We start from the raw sequence: 17,225 nt of genomic DNA, 5'->3' as shown, positions 1-17,225 counted from the left end.
GTTATGACAGTTTCATTTTGATCAGACGTTGCTATTAGACATATTTGTGAGATTTAAAGGCTATTTTGTCCACCGACAAGCCTGCTGTGGGAGATATGACTACGATGGCATCTGTCTCATTGGATATACAGTTGATTGCAGTTAAGGACAGCGCAGTGAATCTGATGGATATGTTCAATTATCTCGCATTTTGCCGTCCGGAATCCCCATTCAATGCCACGTGGATATAGCCTACACTAGGCTACTGTAACGTAAGTCATAGTCTACTTTGTTCTGCTAATCTGTCATTGTTTGTAAATTCATGTTCATTTAATTTAAAATGGTCAGCATAAAGGCTGGGAACAGTCACTTGCGCTAACGTGGAGAGAGAGGGGGGAGACGGTGACGCTGCTGACCGACCTGCACTTGCTTGTAGGCTACTGTACCCTAGTCAGCTGGCGCATGCTGTTACATTATGCCTTTCAGTTGGCTGATAGAAATCAGTCTTTCCACACTCAATATCCTACGTAGTCTTTGTGTTTTATGCTTGTAAAAGTAGTAGGATTTTATTAATAGCGTCGTCCGCCGGTGGTCACTCTATTTTTTTTTTTTTTTTGAAACCGTGGGCACCGTGCGGTTGCCCACTACCCCGTTCCGTGACATGCAAACCGTACGGTCTCGGTTTGCAACGCAAACCGTACCATGCCTAACACACACACACACACACACACACACACACACACACACACACACACACACACACACACACACACACACACACACACACACACACACACACACACTGTACACACACACACTGTACACACAAACACACACAGTGGTGAAGGACCCCAAACTAAGGACAGCATCCAGGACAGAAATGAAATGAAACATACACAAAGCTCACTGGAGCACTATAACACAGAGCGACAGGCATAGAGTTACAATGACTCTGAGACATAGCGACAGGGACATATGTTATGAGTCAGAGAGACAGAGGACGGCATCAGTGTGTGTGTGTGTGTGTGCGTGTGTGTGTGTGTGTGTGACCTCAGCACAGCACAGGAGCTGCACGAGCTCTGATGATTCAGACAACTGAATCATTCTAAAACAGTTCTGAGTTGCATCTGTGGAAATTTGTCAGTTTGCTTTGACCTTTCTCTGACAAATATATGCGATGACTCCACTCCACTCTGTCTCAAACCCACACACCCGCACCCGCACCCGCACAGGCATACACACACACACACACATACACACACAATAACATGCATATATGCAATTACTCACAGGCACACACAGGCACACACATGCACACGCACAAACACACACACGTACCGATACACACACACACACACACACACACACACACACACACACACACACACACACACACACACACACACACACACACACACACACACACACACACACACACAGGGATGCATAAGGGCTTGCATGCCGTTGGTGACCCAGGTTCGAGTCTGGCCTGGGTGATGTCCCAAACCTCCTGCCCCCATCTCTCTATCCCAGTGATTTCCTGTCCTAATCTGTCCTGTCCTGGCATTAATGAAGCGACAAAAGCCTATAAAAATATGAAATACACACACACACACACACACACACACACACACACACACACACACACACACACACACACACACACACACACACACACACACACACACACACACACACACACACACACACACACACACACACACACACAAATGCCTCTTCTCCACTAGCATTTTTCTGGTAGGCCTACAGCTCGACACAGCGCGACTCTGCAACCATTGCTTTATGATTAAGCTGTGTTGTGCCTATTCGAAAAAAGCAAAAAGTGGTGAACTGTAGGCCTACAAGAAAAACACACACACACACACACAGCACTGACTTGTGGGAGTTCTTGTGTCCAAGGCCCCCTGCTCCTATTCCGCAGTCGTGTGCCTGGATCAGGAAAGAATGTTGCCGCTGACGCTCACAGTCAACTGGTGCACGCGCCCGCAGCTGCCCCGCCCCCGACGTCCTGTTTAGAACCATCGCCTCAAACGGAGCATCCGACCCCAGGATGTGGAACCCACAGATCTCACCTGCAAAATCGGAGCATGCATAGAACAGTGGAGGGGTCAGCACACACTCACAAACAGTAGAGAAGTCCTGTAAGCCTCTGTGTGTGTGTGTGTGTGTGTGTGTGTGTATGTGTGTTTTGTGTGTGTGTGTGTGTGTGTGTGTGTGTGTGTGTGTGTGTGTGTGTGTGTGTGTGTGTGTGTGTGTGTGTGTGTGTGTGACCTGTGTAGGGCGTGGGGGCGTCCTTGACGATCACTACAAGAGTGTGTGTGAGTGTGTGTGTGTGTGAGTGTGAGTGTGAGTGTGAGTGTGAGTGTGTGTGTGTGTGTGTGTGTGTGTGTGTGTGTGTGTGTGTGTGTGTGTGTGTGTGTGTGACCTGTGTAGGGCGTGGGGGCGTCCTTGTCGATCGCTATAAGAGGGGAGTCCAGTGTGACCACCTCAGAGTTCTCAGTGATGACCCCATGATAGGAGGCCTCCAGCCACGGCTTATGCCTATTCACTAGGAGAGAGAGAGAGAGAGAGAGAGAGAGAGAGAGAGAGAGGAGAGAGAGAGAGAGAGAGAGAGAGAGAGAGAGAGAGAGAGCGAGAGAGAGAGAGAGACAGAGAGAGAGAGAGAGAGAGAGAGAGAGAGGGAGAGAGAGAGTGAGAGAGTGAGAGAGATGAATGGAGGAAAGAGAGAGGTGGGGTGGTAGAAATAGGGGAAGACAGAAATTTAATATTATGTTTTACGAGATCATTTCATTCAAATATTCATTTGCATTACATTATTTTTCCCCAGAAGACATTATAAAATAAAACATCATCCTGTCAGCGGGTGAAGAAATGGTAGAATTAATTAATCATTGCAATGCGTGTGGTTATTGTGTTCAAATAGGACATCTGTTCTTCACACATGCACGCACGCACGAACACACACACCGTGTGAGAGTGTAAGAGAGAACCCATGCTCCACTGCACTTTAGACTACAGCCTCTGGGGAGCTGTGTCTTGATGTCCAGAATGCACAGCCCACCACCTTCTGGCCATTTCAATATTTTCGTGGCATTTTCAATCCTTTATCATCCTATGAAGCCATGCATGAATGCATCATTGTCATCATCTTCATCATCACCAACACCACGACCATCATCGTCACTGTCATCATCATCATCATCATCGTCATCATCATCATCATATGAAGCCATGCTTCAAGGATGCTTCGGATGTGTTCAGATGTGGCTATCCTCTTCTCCCTCTTTGTCAGAGAAGATTAAACAGAGCACTTCTACTTTCCTTTCATCCTTTAGTTCACATTAGAGAGAGAGAAAGAGGAGGCTAGTGGAAAGAAAGAGAGAGGAGAGGAGTGGAGAGGACGGGAGGGGAGTGGAGAGGAGGAAAGATGAGAGAAGGATAGAGGAGAGATTAAGAGGAGAGGAGAAGAAGAGAAGAGAGAGGGGGAGAGGGGAGGAGAGGAGAAAAGAGAGAAGAGGAGAAGAGAGGAGAGAGAAGAGGAGAGATGAAGAAGGCCATTCTCCTCCACTTCCTCCCCCCTTTAACACCACCAGGGCCTGGGACGAACTGAAGTGGAACTAGGGAGAGAGAGAGAGGGGGGCGGGGGAGTTAAGAGAGGAGAGGAAAAATGTAGGAGAGTCCAATCACATTACCTTCATTTCCTAAATCAACAGCAGTCACCACTACTTGGACAAATACTCTCCTCCCTAATGCTATCTGTCTCTACCCTCTGCTCTCTTTTCTATATTCTCTTTTCATTCCTCTTCCTTCTTCCTCTTTTCCCTTCTCCTCCCATCCTTTCCCTCTCTTTCTCCTTTTTTAAATTCACCAGTGAGAATGCCCTCAGAGCAGGAGCATTTCTCTCTTCTCTTCATCCTTCTTCTCCTCTCTCCGTCCTTTCCTCTGCTCATTTCCAACTCTCTCATTTCATCCTCCTGTCATCTCCTCCCTTCTATACTTTCCTCCTCTCCTCTCTTTTTCTCTCCCTCCTCTGCTCTTCTCTCCTCTACCTCCTCCCTCCTCTCCTCTCTCCCCTCTCTTATATCTGTCTGTCTGCTCAAGCACACGCACCAAGAGGAAAGGAGGAGAGTGGAGGGTACGGATGGACGTCTCTCTCTCGCACACATAGGCTATTCATTTCTACACTCCCTTTCCCCTACACAACACACTATGAGGGCAAGGATGATGTGTGTCCCCCCCCCCCCCCCCCCCGTTTACAAACTTCATTCAGCTAGTCTATAGATTATGGTGTTACTGTAGCAGTCGTTCATATCACCACCTTCCAACAACGTGTTTTCGCCCAGTCTCTCGGCCTATCGTCTTATCTCTTCCAAAATCATAAACTGTTCCCGACTCACCTCTCTCCGCAGCGATGACGTCCAGTCCGAACGCAAAGAAGAGCGCAAGACACGCGAGTCTCATGTCCGTGAGGCGACGGTCAGACTATTTTGGCGCGCGCGGTGACAGCCGATATTCCGTGTGAATTCCTCCACAGCTCACTCTTGAACTCACGCAGTTCTCTTCCACGCGTGTCTTCCCCCTCGGACCGTGGAGAGTAATTTTAAAAGTATTTCAGCGAGTAATTCCTCCGTTCCTTTGCAGCGCCTGCGCGAGTTCTGAGCTAGGGAAAGTGCCGCACGAGCTGTGTGCGTGGTTTGATATGCCAAAACTGGAGCAGCGAATACAAGTCCCTTAGCTGACGTCAGAGCAGAGAGGGATGTCTACACCCCCCCCCCCCCCCCCCCCCCCCCCCCCCCCCCCCCCCCCCCATGTTACTCTGGGCTGTGAGTATGTGAAGTATAGCCTGAATTAATGATTTCAAAATGTAGGCCTAGGCCTACATGAATGCATGACATTCACAAATCAGATGCAAAGCAGTTTTAAGCAGATTTGCATTTAGGCCTAGTTATTTTTGAATTGATAGCACAGTACAGTGCATCGTGCAACACACACACACAGAGACAGACGCACGCACAGTAGACTAACTTGGAAAAATACACATAAACACATGCACACACGTATACACACACACACACACAATAACATTCAAATAATTACTCATAGGCACACACATGCACACGCACAAACACACCCACACACATCCATAAAAAAGAGCAATGGACCGTACCTCATCAGCATAGACATCAGGCCTATCTACAGTCAGAAACGCTGAACATTATGACAATAAAATGTGGTAAGCTGTGGAAACACAGCAGGATTATATTTAAGTCTGTAAATTCAACCTGCTCACGCTGCCTTAAAGACATTTTTGTCTGAAATTGTCTCTTTCAAGAGAGCAGAGATCTCCAAGATATTCAATTTACACTGGCTACCAGTCGCTGCCTGGATCAAGTAGAAGGCATTGACCCTTGCCTATAAATCCACAATGGGAACTGTTCCAGCTTGTCTGAGGAACGTACTAAGGACTTAAGTTCCTGGAAGATAACTATGCTCCTCCAACACAAACTAAGCGATCCCAGTCAAGACTGTTCTCTGTCACTGATCCTCAATGGTGGAACAATCTCCCAGAGGCAGCAAGACTAAGCACATCTTTTTCAACTTTCAAGAAGCAAGTTAACCCCTTAAGACACAGCATTATAAATTATTTGTTACCAGAATGGCAATGACCAAGTCGTAATTACTAAAGGCCCAGTGCACTGTCATAGTAGTGTAGTAATATAGTCGTTAACTTTCAATGTCTATTACAGCGTGCCACAGGAGGTACGGCGTGCATTAAGGGGCTACGACTTCTCTTTCGTGACTATCAACTACACTAATGCTTGATCTAACCCAGTCCCGAGCCAGAGTCTATGGCATGATGTTCATGTCTGTGAAGTCTACCTAACCCTAAGATAATACTTAAGCAAAAATATGCTAATGTACTTTGGCAAAACCCAAACCCTACTTAGCATCTGCACTTGTTGTTCTGTATACGAGTTGCTTTGGTTAAAAAGCATCTGCCAAATGTAATGTAATGTACTCTTTTCCAATACAAAAATTGAAGGATAAATGCTCTGCGTTGTGTAAAAAAGTAATTAAAAGGGTCAATCAGGATAACGTTTATTGTAGATTTAAAAAAGGGATTAAAAGAATGATTGAAGAAAATAAAAGTGAGAAAAATAAGACAAGTAAAAGTTAAATAAAAAATACAAGTTAAAAGAAAACAACAAATGAGTCTCACTGCATCAAAAAATTAGAAAGTGCTGAAAACCAAAATCTGCCCGGGAGCAGTGTATTTGACTAACAAAAGTAGTCTGTGTCTCTTTCCTTGAGTGAACAATGTGGCACCGGATTACCAAAGGCTTTATAGCCAAAGCCATATCACACCTTAGGAGATACAGACTTAAGACACTAAACATGGTAAAATTCCACACCGGCAGTATTGACAACATTACAGACACATATAATTTATGGATTGGCAGTACAGGCAGGTTGATCTCCATAAGGTCAAGAGGCCCTGGGACACAGTCTTCTTGCCAGATGTCCTTCGGAAACGCAAAACAAAGACACACACAAGAGTGATAGTAATCTCTTCAAGCAATGTATGATGATCATGCATTTGTAGTTATTTTCAAAGTATGGAAAAACAACTCAAATTTATCATTGGTCTTCATCATGAGAGCAGATTCTGGCTGGATGCATGTGCCTTTATCTTGCAGTACACAGGTCCTCCACCAGGTGGGGCTGCTGTTCCTGCAGGATCCGGTAGAAGGCCACTTTGCCCTGGGCTCCAGCTGAGCGCAGGCCCTCAAACAGGGACCTCATTTTTGTCTGACTGGTGGTAGCAGCTTGGATGTTGGCATAGGTCTCCTGGCCAATGACCTCCTGGGAGAGGAGCTGGTCTGCTATGGGCATCACCCCTGTGACCCTCTGAATGAGCTGTGGCTTCTTCTCCTCCAGAAAGGCAACGGCCATCAGGCTACCTACCTGCCCTTGGGGTCCTGCTGAGCTGTGGTGGCTCATCTTTGAACAGAAGAGGATTAAGAGTTTTAGATTTGTAAAATATGAAACTCACTGTGCCCTATGTCATCTATTACCGTAGTTAAATTGTTCACACAACAGCTCTTTTAACTTACAAAATGTAATGTACTAAATCTGTATTTGTAACCTTGTAAATGGAGCATGGTGTCTCTCACTCTCTCTCTCTCTGCCTCTCACACACACACGCACGCACGCACACACACACACAATCACAATCTGTACCGGTGTGTGCTGCTGGGCTGTGTTGTGCGTCAGTGGATTCTTGGTTTCTGAGGTAGTCGACTCCCTGCCTCAGCATCGCTTTCCACACTGTGTGGTCTCCAGTCTTGATCTCCATCTTGAAGTTCGGGAGGGGGTTCTCTAGATACACCTCAGAGTAGGTTGGGGGGTTCCTGTAGGAAAATGTAACCTCTCGGGGTGTGATCACAAGAGAATCTGAGGAGCTGTGCAGCTGGAATGTGGAACCGATGGCAAGGGAGTGATCTGGGAAAGGCTTGATGATGCTCTGGGCTCCCCTTTCTTGATACTCCTCCTGCAACGCCTGCTTGGCTGAGGAGGGCGAGGGCAGCATGTACACGTGTAGGACCAGGGGCCAAGGGTTGTGTTCATAGATCAACACCTCACAGTGGATCTTCACTGGGACACCCAATCTCACCACCAGCTGCCACAGAGAGAATTGCTGTGCTGAAAGCCTGCCATGGAAACGGCTCAACTCACACGTCTCCAGAGAAACACCACTATCGTCGCCGTGCAGGGCCTTGACTTTGTCTCTCAGCAGAACCGGGTCAGAACCACCCAGGCAGAGGGAGTGAGGTAGGTGGACTTCCTCCAGCTCTCCTGACAGAAGTTTGATTTCCAGCAGAGGGCCCACAGGTCGGTACCCTAACATCTGCAGCTGGGACCAGAACTGCTCCTCCTTGCTGATGCGGTACTGCAGTGTGACTGGACCAGCACAGGACCAGCGCAGACCAGACTCCAAACACTCATAGCTCCCTGCAGGAGAGCTCACAGTATATACACATTCTCCACTCTCCAAGTACATAGGAGAGGGCTGCAACATACGCCAGTGGCCAGGGTCTTGGATGTCAGCACATGTTTGACAGATTCTTCCCTCTCTACTCACACACACACACACACACACACACACACACACACACACACACACACACACACACACACACACACACACACACACACACACACACACACACACACACACGATTAATTATGGTTGTTAATGTGGTGTTGTGGTGAATATTTATTACAACACATAGCACTGATTCTTGAAAGTTTGGCAAAAACATGTCCCTGCAGTAAAATATTAATTCTGTTGAAAATCAACTAAATGAACCCAGGTAATGGCCAAGGGGTCTGTCACACGAATACACAGTTGTTTGAAATATTTAAGTGTAATTTTATTACTTTTCATGGCTATAAACCTGTCCACACCCTGTAAAAACGCCTGTCCCAAGGACTGGCATCAGCATTTCAATTGACTTAAAATACAAAAATCACTAACAGAATTGAACAATATCACCATGATGTGGAAGACCATATTAAAGTGGTTCTACAGATGTGCACATAGTGGATGTAAAACAATATTTACTATTATTTACTGATTGCTCAAAATGTGTCCAGCATATTGGTCACCACCGTCAGATTTTTTCTAAAAGACAATAAAATCAGGTATGCACAAGGAAATTTTCATTACTGAGGACCCCTTTTCAAACCTTTAGCTCTACTGCCTACTTCACCATCACTGAAGCTCCTGTAAGTTTATTATTTTGTCCTCAATTTGTTAATTTGTTTGGACACTGGTACTGTCCCAACCATAAACTGTCAACACCGTCGGGGGTTTTAATAGTATTGTATTACATTAATGTTAATAAATATAATTTTTTTCAGAAAAGGTATGAAGCACCCAAGAAACAGAGTGAAAATGAAATGGCTAATGTTAACAAACAATGCATAATATTTAAAAGAGTGTTTTTTTGTCTCACACCGTCAGATGTCACCACCGTCAGATTTTGTTCTGCTCATCATGTTGTTCCATATTTTACTAAATTGTGCTGGTTAATGAAACATTACTAGGCATGTTAGTAATAATTGTGATCCAAAATGATACTCTAGCCACCACTGAGGTGCATTTGGAGGTTTTTTTGTCAGAAAACCTGACGGTGGTGACATCTGATGGAGTTCACTAAAAAACACATGTTTTACGTGTTTTTGACATGTTTTAAGAATATGCATACAATAAGTATCTACAGTTATGTTGAATTGTTAAAGTAATTCACTTTAATACAGTAAACATGTGTTTTTACTTCTAATTCTGTCTGCCGCTGTTGACAAAACAAGAAAGAGCCCATTTTATGAAAAATGTTAAACATGGGGAGCTTGGCCAATGCATTCACTGCACAGTCAAGACCTACATCTATGATAATACACCTCTATATTTTGGATTTGAACAACTTAAAAGCTGTTTTTACCACATTTTCAACAACCAGTGGCTTACTTCCTAGATAATCCTACTAATGAAGTAAAAACACATCCTCATACTGTGCACACACAAAAATAAAGTGTTTATGCAAGATGCCATTGACTTGAGAGGGCTATTTATTTTGCTAAATGCAGGTACTAATTAGGCCACTTTCACCACTCTCAGATTACTGTCACCACCGTCAGTTCTTAAGTCACCACCGTAAGAAGGAGTTTTGGACATTTTAAAGGAATGTGCTTACAACATTTTCCTTAGGAGTTGTTGAAATATCAAAGTAATAGCCAATTTAAGCCTACACGAATATTTGTGAAATTACAAAAAATTGTTTGTTCTATTTAGGCGTTAAGTAAGCATCGTATGACGGTACATATTTTAAAATTAGAACACATGAAACAGTATTAAAATAGAACAAAAGTGAATTTTCAACATTTAAAGGCATGTGTGAACCAAAAAATACACATAATCACTTAAAAACTCCAGATACATATGCAACCAAATCAATACAATTTTAATAACTTTTAATTGTGTCTGACGGTGTTGACAAAAAACAAGGTATGATCAGAGAAAAGCCTGATTTCTGAAAAAAATACATAATGGGGAGATTGGCCTTGTGCATTTCTGAAAAGCCAAGACCTTAGTCTACGAGGATATACCATATAATTTTGTAATTCACTTTGTTTTTTTCTGTCAACATTACAACCTGTTTTAGCCACTTTCTCAAGAATCAGTGATAAGCATACCTGAGAGATGGCAGTTGTGCTCCTGTATGCTGCTGGCTGCTGTGTGTAGCGCGCAGCTCTGCAGCATCTGAGGAGTGGGAGCTGCAAGAGGAGGCTAATGTATCTGCTGCTGTATGTGAGTGGGAGCTGCTAGCAGAGGCTAATATATCTGCTGTATGTGAATGGGAGCTGCTAGCTAATGTATCCTCTGTATGTGAGTGGGAGCTGCTAGCAGAGGCAAAGGTATCTGCAGCTGTATGTGAGTGGGAGCTGCTAGCGGAGGCTAATGTATCTGCCGCTGTATGTGAGTGGGAGCTGCTAGCGGAGGCTAATGTTTCTGCTGTATGTGAGTGGGAGCTGCTAGTGGATGCTAATGTATCTGCTGCTGTGTGTGTGTGGGAGCTGCTAGCGGAGGCTAAGGTATCTGCAGCTGTATTGGAATGGGAGCTGCTAGCGGAGGCTAAGGTATCTGCAGCTGTGTGTATGAGAGAGCTGCTAGCAGAGGCAAAGGTATCTGCAGCTGTATGTGAATGCGAGCTGCTAGTGGAGGCTAATGTATCTGCAGCTGTATTGGAATGGGAGCTGCTAGCAGAGGCTAATGTATCTGCAGCTGTATTGGAATGGGAGCTGCTAGCAGAGGCTAATGTATCTGCAGCTGTATGTGTGTTCGAGCTGCTAGCAGAGGCTAATGTATCTGCAGCTGTATTGGAATGGGAGCTGCTAGCAGAGGCTAATGTATCTGCAGCTGTATGTGTGTGCGAGCTGCTAGGGGAGGCTAAGGTATCTGCAGCTGTATGTGTGTGCGAGCTGCTAGCGGAGGCTAAGGTATCTGCTGCTGCTGCTGCTGGATTCTCCTTCAGGAAGTTGTCATGAGAAACTCTGAGGGACAAATGATTGTTCATGTAAATAGTACACGTGTCATTTTACACACACACACACACACACACACACACACACACACACACACACACACACACACACACACACACACCCACACACACAATAGTTCAACCATGGTTTAACTATGATTCAACCATGGTTTAACTATGATTCAACCATGGTTTAACTAAATGGATTTAACCATGGTTTAACTATGTATTTACCATCCTTTAACTATGCAAAAAAATAACCATGACAATTAACTATGACAACTAACCATGGTTAATACTGTAGTTATTCATTACATTACAGTGAGCTGATGCTTTAAAAATTGCTACAAAAATGGCTTTTGGGGTGGGTGACCATGATTTAAAAAAAAAAAAAACATGGTTGGGGGGAACCATGGTTTATGGCAAAGAGTATACTAGGGTTAAATCATTCAAGTTAAACCATAGTCACAAACCATGGCTGTCATGGTTACACTAAAAAACCATGATTAACTATAATCCATGGTAAATCTATGGTAAAAGCATGATTAGTTGTCATAGTACAACCATGGTTAATCTTTGTAAGGGCTACTACTATGACAGCCACTGTACTAGAACTATGGTTAAAAGGAAGAATGATAGCGAGCGCTCTGAGTCTTCTCTCCAGATAGAAGGGGTGCATCTGGTTAATCCTTTGCAGGCTTCATAGATACTTGTTCAATCCAAAGCACTCTCCTTCGAGTCAAGGTCCGTTATGTTAAAAACCCTTTATTTTAACATGGGGTATACAAACTTAAAAAACGCCGACCGGTTTCAGCCGTCTGGCCTTCGTCAGGGCGTGGTTAAAACTCAGGTACCTGAGTGACACAGGTAAATAAACTCTTGGGGGTCACATGGGTATGGGGAGGTTCAAAGCATTCACATTCGGTTGTAATGAAATAAAGAAAATAAAGCAGATATATAAGTTTGACTTATGGTCTAGCATAACACAAACTTATATATCTGCTTTATTTTCTTTATTTCATTACAACCGAATGTGAATGCTTTGAACCTCCCCATACCCATGTGACCCCCAAGAGTTTATTTACCTGTGTCACTCAGGTACCTGAGTTTTAACCACGCCCTGACGAAGGCCAGACGGCTGAAACCGGTCGGCGTTTTTTAAGTTTGTATACCCCATGTTAAAATAAAGGGTTTTTAACATAACGGACCTTGACTCGAAGGAGAGTGCTTTGGATTGAACAAGTATCTAGAACTATGGTTGGTTGATAGTACTTAGAATCACCATGAAAGGTGGTAGCAAAACCATGGTTACTGCATTACAACCATGGTCGATTTTCATAAGGGTTGAGTAGTCATGACATACCATGGTAGAACTATGTAAATCACAGTAATACTTTAGTAAGCCATAGTACAATTATGGTAGGTTCAGAGTACTTGGAGTAATCATGACATACCATGGTAGAATCATGATAATCATAGCAATACCATAAGGGTCATCCTTCAAATTCCGTTTTGTTATAAGCTGTTCACAACGTCCGAGTGTCCAAATGTCCACATTTGCAACCACGCTATTTCATGGACCACAACGACATCTGCTTGGTCTTAGAAAGGTGGAGATGAATGCTCTGTTACTAACGTGGACAGAAATATCTAATGTGACTTTGGAACGTGTCACACGGCAACTCAACGCGCAATTCACGTCAGGTAGATGAGTGCCAATCAGGGCACATTACTAACGGTATGGAGGAGGTTCATGAATGCATGAATGCAGAGCAGGTCAAACCCATGTAGGCCTACAGGGGCATCCAGCTAAGGATCATCCAGCTAAGGCTGTTCTGAATAAGTGTTGGGAACATGGGCGTAAACAGTTTAACAGCTTTGGATGGGTAGGAGACAAGGAGGCTGGGAAATTAGACTTGACTAAGCTGTCTTATAGTCACACAGTAACACTATCAGCTACTCCCCCTTGGTTTTTCCCTATGCCAGTAGTGCATCTGGGGATAGCAAAATTATCTAAACAAAGCAGAGAATATGGTGGATATGGTACAATATGGTACAGCACTACCTGAACACCAAGTACAGTGATGGGGTCCAGATATATACAGATGGGTCTAAGGATCCAGATAGGAAGGACAGGAACAGCAGTAGGCCCTACATGTACCAGGCTTTGATTTTTCACTCAAACAAAGAACACCAGACAACCTGGCAATATACTCCGTGGAGCTTTTAGCTATTTTAATAGCACTTACATGGGCTGAGAATCTTAGACCAAATAAATTTGTTGTATGCTCAGGTTCAATGGCAGCCGTGGTCAGTATTATGAATTTTAAGTCCTCTAGTAGACCTGACTTGATTTGTGAAATCTTTCAGTGCTTGTACAGAATGTCTCATAAGGGCATATGTGTGTGTTTTCTTTGGGTTCCAGCACATGCAGAAGTGGAAGGCAATGAAGTGGCTGAAAAAGCCCTTAAGATGGAACTAGGTACCTTAGCGGTGTCACTAAGCAGAGATGAGGTAAAGGGCCTAATTAAGAGTGAAGTGTGTAAACTGTGGGAAGAACAATGGAAAGCAAACACAAAGGGCAGGTTCCTGTATAAAGTCCAGCCACAAGTAGAACATGTGTTGTTAGAATGCCCAGCATATAGCTGTGAAAGGGAAGTCCTGTTGCGAAATGTTAGACCAATAGGGTTGACAAGGTTAACACTGGAAGGATTACTGTCATATTCTGATAGACCATCTGCATGGATATATAAGATTTGCATGGATCATAAGATTTCTGAAGTACACACAGCTATTTGAGAGAATTTAAGTAATTTATTTTGTTTGTCTGTTTATCTATGCAGTTATTTATTTTTCCTTTCTTTATCTCTCTCCTTTCTAATAGATGCTTTCCTTCTTTATATTGTTTTTTTTTTTTTTGTTTATTTAACACCCCTGTTAATGCGCACATTCCCCATCAATGCTCCGTACCTCTGACCTGAATACGTCATGACTATAGCCAAGAATTTATGCAACTGCAACAGTTGGTGGCAGTGTGCGAGATCAATGTGGGGCTCGATTGACTGGGGATGGTTTCTCTGAGTGCTCACCGCACTCACAAATTGACTTGATTTGAAACACCTTGCACAACCATAGCTGAAGTGTTTGAGAATATAATCATGCACAAGGATGAGTCTCAGAGGTGTTTACGTTGGTTTACTTGATGTATTTACTGTCTGAAATACACTGTATTAGTGCATTACTAGTGTAGATCACTCCGCCTATATGGCACTATAGCTCCATAACATAGCCCATAAAGTGCAACGGGATGCTGGTCTCGTCGAACCGTAGTGCAGTGTACTAATTTCCAAAGTGTAAAATTGAACTTAAGACACACCATGTGTCTCCTCTAGCCGCCGTGAACAGCTGTTTATCTGTCATCCCCAGTCAATCGAGCCCCCGTTGATCTTGCACAGCGGTAATGGTCCACATCGGTAGCCAACCGCCAATAAACGTCAACGAAGAAGATGAAACCCATGGAGGCGGGGTGTCAGTGAAGCACGGGGCCACAAGCAGAACGCAGGATGGGAGGTTAGATCATGTAATGGACACTCGGACATGAAAACAGGTCGTATAAAATGGAACTTGACACACACACGCTTTGCGATCGAATTAACGATAGAATTTGTGCGGACTTCTGTGAAATCTGGAAGAGAACAGAGGTACATGTATGTGCTCTGGTTCAAAATAGTCAAAAGTTAGCATCTCTCTAACTAATGCTACTGTATGGACAGGACAGGGTTGAATGCTAAGGACCCACACATCACAGGCAATCCTCAAACAGATAACATATATTTGTGAAATGGCAGAAATTCTTTAATTGTGAGGCTGATTACAGAAAATAGTTCTGTTAATAAAATAGCATGTAAAGAACTAAAAAGATGGAGGGGGACAGACAAAAGATGGAGGGGGACAGACTCCCAGGAGGACTGAAAGACAGACCTGCATGTGTGATGAAGAGGAGCTAAAGGATGCCTGGAAAGTTACTCACTCTTGACTTTGCTGTTGGTGGTGAGCAGACAGCTTCATCACTTCTGAGTCCTCTAGAACTCTGCAGCTCAGTTCCAGTCGCCACTTAGATAGGCCAATGCAGTAATATCGCATCTCCATCCTGTAGAACACCATCATGATGCTGTTAGTCAGCACCTCTACACTAATGGTGCCTGATATATCATCTGTGATATCATTGTGAACGTTGTTACATTGTTTGAATTATTTATTTTTGCATTATTATTTTTTTTCATAAGACCTGTCCAAATGTGCCACGTCAGTAAAGATAACACAGTATGTTGGTCTAATACTAATCCAGTGTGACCCAATGCAAACCTATTAAAGTATGTGTATTAAAGTGCATCAAATGTACATTAAATCTAATCTCTCCTGGCTTACAAATGCTACAATATTTAAGTAAGTATTTAGCCATATTTTAGGGAGTTTTGACATTATAGTCAAAATATTGTTATTGTTAAAGTAAAATCCTAAAATAAATATATGTTTCGCTCATATTGTCTACCCCTACTCTACAAGTTTTAAAATATCTGTGCTGCTACACATACCCACATGCACACGCACACACACACACACACACACGGAAACGTGGGCACACACACACACACACACGAACACACACACACACACACACACACACGAACACACACACACACACACACACACACACACACACACAACCCTGATGGCCCTGGTGGTAGACTAAAAACCTTTATAGTTTGACACATTGCAACTGAAGATCAAGTTTTAAGTTTGAAGATTATTTTAGCCATATCAACACTGCCCTACAAAGGCAAAGTGCCGTAACTAAGCCAACATTGACGCTGAGGAAAATGCCTTCAAAGCCTTGGTATTAGGTTGGATATTGTAGTTACTGCAGACTTGACATACCAATATCTCCGTAGATAAAATGGGTGCAATGAGGACTTTTCTAACTATAAAATGTAGTTACTGCACTGTGCCTTTGTAGGGCAGAACAATATAGCAATACAGTTGCTCGTAATGTACTTTATTGAGTGCACAAATTCAAAAATACAACAAGACAGAACAAAAAGGGGGGGGGGGTCAGGGGGCACACATATGCCTATATGACAAGAAATGACAACATGCAAAAGACACAATAATGATGGCAAACACATAGGGGGAGAAAAATCCAAAATGTTGACATGATGTCTGATGAACCATTGCCCACTGACTATGTGTATGTGTGTAGTGCTGCTGAAAGTATACCAAAAAGGAAGATAGATGCTGTGTATCATTAAATCAGAGTTGCTGATAAGAAGTCTCAATTAGTGCTGAACTCACTGGCAGTGGGGGTCATTCTGCAGAGCAATCAATGGCTCAGCAGTAGATTCATTGGGTATAGTGACATGGTCCAGCTGCAGCTGTGTGAGACTTGAGGAGTGTGAGGTCAAGGCAGAGGCCAGATGAGAACAGCTCTTCTCTGACAAGGGACAGGACTGCATCCTGGAAGACATATCAGGTAACAGTTTGACAACCTAAACATCAACAATAGAAACACACAATTTCGCAAAACAAATTCGCCATTTCCCTTGCTTGTTTGTTGTTGGCAAAAGTTCAACCGCAGAAATATTGGGTGAGGCATGGTTTTGGTCAGGGCACAGCAGAGCATTTTCACGTTTACCAACAGAAAATTTGCAGACATGGTGGGAAAACTGTGCAAACCTCGTCATGTGATAATTGTGCTTTTCCACAACGTTGAGGATCACGACTTAAATTGGTATGCCACTATTTTGGGGCTTAATACAGTTAAAATCGTTGGCCAGGGTTTATAAAGGTGGTAAAGTGTCTTATTTTTCATGCAAGCCGTTGTCTTGCTTTAAGACAAGTTAAAAGAGGGAGCATGTCGCTAAGCTAATGAAAGTCAATGGATCCATGTAGCATGCTACAATATTGTATCGAACCGAGAAATCGTGATACACAGAGTCACGATACTGTATCGTGATACAAAGAGGCAGTATCGTGATACACCCTTTCTAAGTATTGACACCCATCAGTCCAGAAAACTACCACATGATCTAAAGTCATAGTGCTTCCAAGCTTCAAATCATC

General features: G+C 43.6%; 2 protein-coding genes across 2 annotated transcripts in view; both read right to left on the bottom strand.

Annotated features, from left to right (window-relative positions):
• Positions 1-6,894, bottom strand: part of LOC134454804 (calsyntenin-2-like) — a 25,732-nt gene extending 18,838 nt beyond the window's left edge. The window contains exons 1-4 of the mRNA XM_063205964.1: positions 6,697-6,894; positions 6,465-6,524; positions 2,426-2,591; positions 1,877-2,072 (exon numbers count right to left, since the gene is read on the bottom strand). Coding sequence (XP_063062034.1) covers positions 1,877-2,072; positions 2,426-2,591; positions 6,465-6,524; positions 6,697-6,894 — 620 coding nt within the window. The remainder of the gene's footprint in view (positions 1-1,876; positions 2,073-2,425; positions 2,592-6,464; positions 6,525-6,696) is intronic.
• Positions 6,895-7,391: 497 nt separating this feature from the next.
• LOC134454803 (protein NLRC3-like) overlaps positions 7,392-17,225 on the bottom strand; it is a 36,249-nt gene continuing 26,415 nt past the window's right edge. Inside the window, exons 5-7 of the mRNA XM_063205963.1 lie at positions 10,258-10,324; positions 7,448-8,013; positions 7,392-7,412 (exon numbers count right to left, since the gene is read on the bottom strand). Coding sequence (XP_063062033.1) covers positions 7,392-7,412; positions 7,448-8,013; positions 10,258-10,324 — 654 coding nt within the window. The remainder of the gene's footprint in view (positions 7,413-7,447; positions 8,014-10,257; positions 10,325-17,225) is intronic.

Source organism: Engraulis encrasicolus, chromosome 8, assembly GCF_034702125.1.
Source record: "Engraulis encrasicolus isolate BLACKSEA-1 chromosome 8, IST_EnEncr_1.0, whole genome shotgun sequence".
NCBI classification, from domain to species: domain Eukaryota; kingdom Metazoa; phylum Chordata; class Actinopteri; order Clupeiformes; family Engraulidae; genus Engraulis; species Engraulis encrasicolus.
This window is presented reverse-complemented; position numbering and strand designations above follow the sequence as displayed.